At 42.7% G+C, this 10,139-nt stretch overlaps 1 protein-coding gene across 1 annotated transcript in view; it reads right to left on the bottom strand.

The window, feature by feature from the left end:
- The window catches only part of LAMA2 (laminin, alpha 2), a gene marked incomplete at both ends in the record, with an annotated part of 120,064 nt that overhangs the window by 53,865 nt on the left and 56,060 nt on the right, over positions 1-10,139 (bottom strand). The window contains 2 exon segments of the mRNA XM_010137681.1: positions 90-192; positions 6,188-6,326. Coding sequence (XP_010135983.1) covers positions 90-192; positions 6,188-6,326 — 242 coding nt within the window.

The raw sequence follows: 10,139 nt of genomic DNA, 5'->3' as shown, positions 1-10,139 counted from the left end.
CTGATACGGTTTCTTCACACTGGAAGCTGAGGAGTCTCACAACGTTTTTCTTGTATTTAACGGGCCTGAATGCCATGTACTGCACATACCTTTGACATTGTTTTCCAGCTTCTTGGCTTCATTAAGGACCCTGAGGCTTTTCTGAAGAGAGCTCCTGGCACCATCCTTCAGGGATCCTTCAGGACAAGATGTCTGCAGGTAAACAAGCAGTGTCACACATACAGGGAAGTCTGAAGTCGTAAAAGATGCAGGAAGATGATCTCAGTGAACAGCCATCTTCATTTTAAGAGAACACCAGTGTGCTTCGAGTTATATCCCTTTGCTGTTACCTTGGTCTACAAGAGACAATTTGTCTAACTAATGTCCTTCTGTTTTTCAAGGAAGCCAGTTCTCCTCTGGAATACCAGTGACAACTTGAACAAAGAGGAGAAAATGTTTATTGTGTCAAAGAAACAGGTTTGACTCTAGGAGCAAACCATCTACAAAACAAACAAAAAGATATTTCAACTTAAACACTAATTCTCCCTCCAGCTACGGGCGCTCTGCCATGCAATAAAGTACTTCTCTCTAACAGCAGTTACAGTCCCTTTAGAAGCCAGACTGGATCTGCCGATCCAAATTCTAATACCAACAACAGACATCCCTTTCTCGTTAAAATCGAGAGTTGTAATTGCTAGGTCAGTAAAGGAAAAATCACATAAAAGAAGCAGAGTTTAAAAAGAAGGGCAAACTGCAGTTCATCCGAAAGTGCTTTATTACTAAATAACCATCCTTCACCATATTATGCTGCTTAAAGATCTTCCTTTTGAAAAACATCCCTCTCTCTCGTTAGCACAGAGGCCAATCGATAGGCAGAATGGTTTTTCTCAATCAGATTAGTATTTTCAGCTGGTAGCAAATGCTCTGAGGCCCTGAACCACTTACTATTCAGTTTGTGAGGCTGAACTCAGGTCACACATCACACTGAACACATTTCTTGGAGAATGCTCCTGACAGCCAGCTAACATTCTGTATTAGTCATGGGTCAGAGCCTTGTAACTAGTGTGTAATTAAGAAGCAGCTACTTTTCATTTTCCAGGGCAAATACATATACTCAAAAATTAACTGTGTGTCAATTAAATGACACCGTTATTATTGCTATTCATTATTTATATAATGAGCAAGCCCAGAGGTGATACTTCACGTACTACTGAATTCTACCAAAGACTTGGCTGGTTTTCGACATCACCGTAAAAACCATATAATGGACTTGCCCATTTCTTTTTCTCCTATAAATCTGAGGGAATGCTCTGGATACTCTCATAATTCAGAGCCAATTGGTTTTGTTACAGGATATCTCATGGCGTATGTTGCCATATCCCTGGGACAGAGCTATTCAAGATTCCTTGTATTCACAGGGGATGTAAATGTGTGCTGAGCTTGCATCAGAGGCTAAGTGATTTTAAGAAGTAAGACCCACATGACTGACATATTTCCAAGCTGACCTGAAATATGAAGTGTGTACGTAAATTCTTTTCAACATCAACAGAAACCACACATTTGAAAGATGAACAAAATCAGTTTCTTACAGGTTTTCTTTATCACATAAGACAAGCAGCACTGGTAATAAGAAAAATACATTAAACCAGGAAAAAAAAAGAAAGATGACTATCCAGTTAAGCACAAGACTGCTCCTGAGGGAAGAATGTTTGGCCAGATTTTGTGGCAGATGCACCTGTCAAATCAGATAATACTTTTATATTTCCTTTCCCATTAACAACAGAACCCAGGGCACGATCAATCTGTGACCGCAGACTTAAAAAATAAAGATTGCTGTTGTTATTATTAAATGACTAGGCTTGGTTGACTAGCTGCTAAAGCAGTTTATAGTCAATGAAATGAAGTTGGGAGGCCAGATTTATAATACAAAATCAAGAAGTTCACCAAATCAGGGATGGTAATTAGGCATTTGCTGACAATTAGTCAGAAAGATTTCAGTATAACGTTAATACTAGAAAAGCCCCTTCAGAGACACATACACTTGTACTGATTAAAAGCTTTATTTTATACTTACTTTAAAATAATTCTGAAAGGGAGGATTAACCAAGACAGCTTATGTAAAACATACTTTTTTTTTTTTTGCTAGCTTTTCCTGTGGCTCATTGAGTTATGATCAAGTCAATAATGAAAAATCTAAACATTTTCTGGCTTTGTGCGAGGTGAGTTTGTGTGTTTGTGGCAAGCTTGGGTCATGACCATCCCCTTTATGGTGATTTAGTAAGACTGACAGCCAAGGGTCTTTAATACTATTTTCTGAATTAGGACACCTGGCATAAATAAAAGAAAAAAAGTAAAAACACAAACAACCCCCAACTGAGCTAAACTGGAAAATTGGAAGGTCTCGGGAATCCGATTTGTTCTGATTCCACCTCTTCCAGAGCATCCATAACCTGGGCAACCCTCCTCTCTCTGGCCCTCCTTCGGCAGAAGTGGGAGCTCGTTATGTGTCTAAACACCACAACCTCAGTCGTGGTTCAGGGCAGAGGTGCTGCTATCGCGATGTCACGCAAAATGCTGCCACTGAAACTACACATCACCCTTAATGGTCTGGGGTTTTTCTGATCTATGGGGTTAGCAAAAATTTTAACAAAGCTTAACAGCAAAAGAAAAACGTTTGTCCAATTAGCCTGGTGAGTTACGGCACTCTTCTGGGATGGAGGAGATCCTTCCAGATCTCCCAGGGCTGACTCTGTGAATCACTGACTTCCCACAGCAAAGGGGAACGTGCTACATGCTTCAAATTGAAACAAAGCCACAGTCACAGCAACATGAAGACTCCCCCGAGAGCGCGTGGCCTGAACACGTGGCAGACCGAGAATTGCTGGGGACTTTGCAGAAAGGCATTTTTTCTGAGATTTCATGAAAGGATGTAAACATGAAGTAGGCACCATGCTGCCCAGTGTTGGTGATTTTGGTCACATCCAGAGGTGCAGTTCCAATGGAAGGAATACACGTACATATATACATCATATAGATGTAATAAATCCACTGGGACAGTTTTGAGGATCACATACTTGAACTTCCATATGTACAAGGTATTTTATAGACCTAAATGCTAATTCCCATCAGTTAAAAATACTTCTGCCTTGTTCTTAAATTAAATCCTTTTCACATACACTTACATTCTGGAAATTTTTTGCCTATGCAAGAGTTAGGGCTCCTCTCATTTTTACCAGGCCTGAAGATAGTTGACCATTCTGAAGTAACAAAACGGTATGAATGATTTGCACCTCAGGACATCCTCAGGAGGATAGTTAGGCAGCTTTATGCCGTTACCCAGGCACATAAAGAAGCCTGGACACCCAACACAACTGTTAGGGTTCCACCACAAAGAAGGTCAAAAGCAAAGAAGGAATCAGGACCCTAAGCACCTAACACAGCCCCTGTGGTTCCAGTGACTAGCCTATAAGCCCTCTCTAAGATGCCGAAGAATAACAGTCACACATTTCAAGATGTATTGCAAAAGAAGGTTTCTGAGCTGAGAGACACAAGCTGGATCTGTTAACACAACTCCCCTTCTCTTCAGTCAGTTACTGCCTTGACTAAGCAACGGGATGCTGAAGCTGCTTGAATGCTAGAGATTTCTCATCTGTGATAAATTTATTTCGCTTTTGAAAGGGAGAGAAAACTCACCATAAAGAGCTCAGGATGAAATTTTCTGTCATATTTTTAATACATTTTTTCCAGTCGTCTATCAGACTTCCTGTAATTGTGATGGATTTTAAGCACCATTTCATCTTCTAGCAACATTAGCTTCATTTGGAAGCAAAATAGTTTTTCCATTATAAACCAAAACTCAAAAACTCTCTGAGATTATCACTAAGGTTCTTGTAAATTAATCAATCCAGTGATGTAGAGGTTGGAACCTAACACTCAATCCTGTCCCTGTCACCTCTAGGTCATGCACAGCTTACTGCTGTTGGGAAACCTTCCCCAGCTGCTCAACGGGAAAGGCTGAGCTCAGGGACGCATGTGAGCTCCAGCACTTTTCTCCGGTATCTGCTAGCATCGGGAGATCAGAGCCTTTTACAGAAGTCAGGCACCAGCACTGCTCTCACAGAGAAGAGAATGTGGCTCCATCTTTCAGAAGAAGGAGAAAGACATGACCCCTGTCTTCTAGACAAGGTCCCAAAGAGCACCTTCTGAGAAAGGAGGGGATCACAGTTTCTAGGGGCTTCTCAGTCTGGGGAGGCTCAAATCCATGAATGCTGCACTCCTGCTCTCACGCTGAAGTGCAGCTGAAGGCAAGTTCCTTGGGGCCTGCAGAAAGAGGGAGCCTGATTTACCTGGTTAGCATTAAAGCGCTTCACTTGGGATGACTGAACACTCAACAGTCTTTGCACAAAACCAGAAAGAACAGTGAAATAGGGACCGAGCTTCACAATTAACCTATTTTTTGAATCTGTCCCCAAATCTCACACGATCAGTTATCAAATACTGGTTAAAAGCGACCTTGTTCTGCAGCGATCTGATGGTAAGGCACCGATTCCCCTACATCAAGCCAGTTACATTTAAAAGGCAGCACTCCTTCCACTTCCCTCTTTATCACCAAGGCCCCTGCTACACACACACGATGCACAACGAAAACCAATCTCCCTCTAACGAATACATCCAACTGAGATACTTAAAATCTCACCTTAACAGCATCTTAGCCTTGTTCCTTGCTACTCCCTTGCCTCTCTTTACATCACATTGCCCATCTTCACCTCCATCTCTTTCAAATTACCTACCCGCTTCCTCTCCACGGTGCAATCACGGTTCACTGTCTGTACATCCTCTCTTGTAGCCATACTCTAATTGCTTGCTTTGCTTCCTGAGTGCTGCATGTGTCTTTTTTACCTGTCCAGTCCTGCAAACAGCTGCCTGCCTCCCGCACTGTGAGTCACCAAAGGAGCAGAAGATAGATAGCTATCTGTATCGAAACCCCACAGAAGAGAAAAAATACATCCACAGCTCCGTATTTACTCCTGCCGTGTAATTAGGAGTTCCACGGAAACAAGCAACTATTTACAGAGAGCGAGTGCATACTAATGTGCAAGGTGAAATTTCTTCATCAAGAGAGATATATGGTAATTAGTGTTACTTGAAATAGAAGTTGACAATGTAAACAGCCAAAAAATATTAAAAAATTTTGTGCAGTGGCTAGATCGCTCTCTCCTCAACACAGACTTTTACAGCACGCGATTGCTTCTGCTATTCTCATAATCCAGCTCTCTGCCTTTATTCAAGCACAAGTGCAGTAACTGTTAATTGCTTCTGTTCATCTGTACTTCTCTCTGTCAAACACAGAGTCTGGCAACTGCGTATTATCCTGCCGTTTTCTTGTGTTCCTGTGTGTCTGTGAAGTGTTTCTCTGATGTTCCCTGACCAGCTTCCACAAATTAGGCAGTAACTCCTCGGCTATTTGACAAAACGGAATAATTCTGGCTCTGCTCAGAATGCTTTCTGCGCACAGCATATGCATTAAGGAGCCAAGTTCCTCGTTGCGACTCAGGCTGGAGAGCTGCCTTTACCTTAGGATCCTGTTTTTAAAAGTTCTCTCTGTTTCCTCAAAAACTGTGCACGCAGCACCTCATAGCATGAATAAACTTCTCTGCGAAAACAGTTCACAAAAGAAGCTGCACGGTCTCTATGAACAAAACTTTCCGCCTCCCTCCTCCAATTCTCCACTTCCAGGACTCTGCCAGGTGCACGCAGCTCATCCCACGTGCGGAGAAGTGCCTCTGAGCATTTTCATGGAACTAGAGGATGAAGAGTTAACTAAGGTACAGAAGTTCTTTAGATGTGTGCAAAACATTGGTTAAATAGAAACTAGCTTTACTGAGTACTCAATGACCTACATTCCTGAGGCAAAGCTGTTGGCTTGAGCCACAGACAGAGACTGAAAGGCAGAAGACAGAGAGAGGAAGAACAGTAAACAAAAAGGGAAGGAAAAACAACAATCAGGAGTTAGGAACAAACGGGGATGTAGTCTGAAGGTAGGGGTAGCCCTGACAGGGGCACAGCTTTCTGTTCTCGGCAGAGGAATCTGTGGTGGCAGGGATCTCTAAATAAAGTTGTATGCTGGCATGGGAAGGATCTGAGATCAGGAGTAGCACAGAGCCACAGAAGAGCTCAGCCTTCCTCCCAGTTTACTTATTTTTCTTACCGCTTGCATAGCTTCATCTGCAAGAGCCTTGGCTTCCTTGGCGACTCTCTCAGCTTCATCTGTGTGATCCTTGATGTTAGTATAAGCATTGAAAGCAAGTGTGGCATTGAAAGAGAAGTTTTTGGCTTCGGCGAGGATTCTGTTGGGATGGGAAAAGTAAACACACCATTAAACCTGCTATCAGCTCTCAACAGAACGTAGTACCCTCCTTTTTCAAACCCAACAGCCTGTATTTCTAAGGCCGTTCTTTAGAGAGCAGTGCTACACTTCAGACTTCAAGACTTCTGGCATCGTGTGTTTAATGGAATTCACATTTTATCTGTGCAGAAAGATATAAACCCCAATGTTCGTTAAAAGAAGAGGTGCTGTGAGATAAAAGCGGATCAGACGGTGAGAAAAGATAGTGCAGCGCTGAACACCATAATCCAGATAACCTGTATCATAACGTGGGTTTATAGGTCACGTGTTGAGCCAGGCAACTCAACGAATTTTGCACTGTATGAACACGGGGAATCATCACAAGTTTGTTTTAAAGTAGAGGACCTGAACCTGAACAACTAATTCCTTGGTCTGGCTGCCAAATGCAGATGCCAGGTTTGGAGGAGATCCCACCATCTAACCAAACCCTAAAAGTTATTTCTGACCAAAATGAAAAACATAAGTGGTAACACTTCACGTAGAAAGGGATGGTCCATTACAGGAAATGCTCCATGCTAATGACTACAATTAGATTAAAAGGTAATTATAAACACTTAGTATTTCCTGGTTCAGGGACTGGAGCTCAGCTAACCTCCTTCCAGGGGAATTTCTAGCCAGCAGGCTGGAGAAATCAGTTCAAGTATTTTCTGCGAAGAAGTACTGCACCTACAGAAGTAACTTGAAGACAACTATCTCAGTACACATTACACCTGATGCCTGTGATCCTTTTCCTGAATAAAGGGTAAATGGGCTAAAATCGTCACTTGAACTAGACGAGAATGGATTTGAACTTGGATTTTTGCCTCTCTGGGAAACGCTCTAGCCTTCCAGGTGAAGGGAGGCAGGGATTCCTCCTGCTGGACCTGTTCCAGCTTGGATAAACTACTTAGTCATTGAGACAGCGTGTGTGGAAGAAAGAGAAATTCACCCTCTAACCTGGTAATTAATCTGTTCTCTGGGGAACCGGGACAGCTGGGCTCCAATCCTTGCCCCAGTGAATATTTAATGATTTCTACAGCATGCAACAGAGTAGATAACGGGGACGAAAGCAAGACTGCCTGGACTCTGCCCGGAGTTGTGAGAGGGAGAAGCTGCTTGGCAGTTGCCGCTACGTCACTCCTGGAAAAGACTATCTCCTTCCTCAAGCACAGACGGAGCTCGCTGGCCTATAGTAAGTTTTTGTGATGCTCTGGTAGAGAAATGAGCCACCCAGAACAACTATCAAGCTAGCAGCTCTTGTACCGCTTAGAAATATGGATCAAATCCCTTCTGGTCAGGAGGAAACTGATCTCAATTTGCCAAACACCCATGCCGTTTACTCACGAGCAGGCGATTGGCCGTAAGGGAGAAGCCTGTACTAGTACCTTCTCATCTACGGGAAAAGTAACTTTTTTTTTTTCTAGGTTAAATTCATGGACTGTTCCATGTTGTAACACCCTCGACATCAATCGATATACTATTTGACGCCTTAGGGGGTGACTGGAGAGAAAGCGCTCTCCCTCAATTTCTCCTGCAAGACGAAATGCCGTTTTTCAGCAAATTTAGTATTAACTGAAAGACACTCAAGTGCCAGTTGTGAAGCCAGACACATTTTTGAATTCCTAAGACAGGTAGAGGGTGCATATTCCTGCAAAGTGTGACTGATGTCAATGCACGCAGTAAACAGCTTTATCACGACGCAGGATTACATAGCACCTTGGTATTTCTTTGTCCTGTGAAATTATGTGCCTATCTGACCACATTAGAAACTTTAACTTTGAACAATTTGCTTTTAGATAAAATATTTCATGTCCGTGATTCTGCACTTTTTTATTGTATATTTTGAGAAACTGAGGTTGGTGTCTGGATCAGACAAAATATATATACAGATGTACATGGTACTGTTGCACCACAGCGGATACAACTTTAAAGGCTACCCTAAGCTCCTGAAGGCCAAGCTGCCAACCTGCATCAAGACAGAAGCATGCGCACGCACCCATAGAAAAGGTCTCTTCAGCATCGTTAAAAACCTCTGTCTTGAAATACGTTCTGCCAGCATTTCATTAAGAAGGCAAAAACCTTCTGCCGGCGTTTTCTCTGCTACTTAGTTCCCCCATGCCAACTTCCCACGTATTCAGGTATTTATACCCAAAGTCTCTGCTGTGGTTGGCTGTGACACTCATCACCTACGTTAGACCCAGAGGTACATCACAGAACTGACGTGTCCTAGTCAGATAATGCACATAAACTTCTGCAAAAGCTGTGCTTTTCTAGAAACAGTACCCTTCAAATCCGTTTTACTCAGGAAGCCACAGCTATCATTATTTCACGTGTCCCTCAAAACCAGATAATGCACATAAACTTCTGCAAAAGCTGCGCTTTTCTAGAAACAGTACCCTTCAAATCAGTTCTACTCAGGAAGCCACATGTCCCTCAAAATTGGCTGTGACACTCATCACCTACGTTAGACCCAGAGGTACATCACAGATCTGACGTGTCCTAGTCAGATAATGCACATAAACTTCTGCAAAAGCTGTGCTTTTCTAGAAACAGTACCCTTCAAATCCGTTTTACTCAGGAAGCCACAGCTATCATTATTTCACGTGTCCCTCAAAACGTAACTTAGACTGAAGATCTAGAGCAGTGTGACTACACCGTGTATGAAGCCAGTAATTTTACAAGTATCAGACACTTAAGCAGAGATAATTTAATGCCTTTTCCTCTAAATTACAGGTGCCTGGCAAGAAAAATGTCAGTGTCTGCTCACAAGTTCTTGGGTTATTAAAGTATTCAGGTAGATCTAAAAGATGTAAGCAACAAAAAAGGAGCATATTGTTGATGTTAAAAATAAATCTTTTGTTATTCATGCAGAGCTTTTGAAAAAATAAAACTCTGAAGCTGTGTCAGGGACAGGTCCAAAAGGCAGAATATCCATGATTTCTTTGAGTATTGCTGTTGCAAATTCCACTCACTATTGATGCCTTGCTTTAAATGCAAAACCCAACCTAAAACCAAAAGATTCTCTCCCTCTGCTCCCCCCAAACCCCCTCAACTAATCCAAAGCAAAACACTCCCCGTTGTCCCTTTACCTTCTACTCTTTCCAGGAAACCATGTTCATGATGAGTTAATAAAGTGCCGTTCTTCTGAAAGGGCTGTGGTCAAAGAAACCAAGGGCACTGCGATGCTCCCCCTTAGGAAGGTGATAGTGGTAACGAGAAACTGCGGTTTCTCTGCTTCAGTTGAAGCATTTTGGGCCATGGCACCTACTCATTTTTAAACCACTAGAGCCATTACTCTCCATCACTAGAGAGGAATTCTGACAGCAAACAAACTGGCACCACGATAAGGGTCTCCTACCAAAATGGTCATCTTAAAAACAGAAATACTGCTTGTTTTTACCAGGTTCTGTAAGCGAAAATCCCCTTTTTTTCACATTGACATGGCAGTAAGCATATGGGAAGTTACTGTGTTATGAGGGCATCAGCGAGCACCGTTTGCCTGAAATGGTTTACAGGAGATACACAAATTAACCAGCTGGACAGTCGCATACTGGGGTAGAACGCTGTAAACTCCGGGTGATAGTTGTATGTGCAGGTTACTGAGTTCTTAAGTTGTTTTCTCGGGTTACTCCCAGGGACAGATGTCGAAGTCTAAGCAGAATGCCCTTCAATTTCTGGCAAGCCCAAACCTGCTTCATGGTTTTATCATTCCCGCTGGCTGGGCGCCTTACCCGTCCAGCACTGCAGAAGATCCGTTCAGCTGAGCCGCGTGGTT

The sequence above is a fragment of the Buceros rhinoceros genome, unplaced genomic scaffold (genome assembly GCF_000710305.1).
Source record: "Buceros rhinoceros silvestris isolate BGI_N320 unplaced genomic scaffold, ASM71030v1 scaffold17866, whole genome shotgun sequence".
In the NCBI taxonomy this organism is placed as follows: Eukaryota; Metazoa; Chordata; class Aves; order Bucerotiformes; family Bucerotidae; genus Buceros; species Buceros rhinoceros.
The sequence above is the reverse complement of the archived record's forward strand: the minus strand, read 5'-3'. Positions and strand labels throughout refer to the sequence as shown.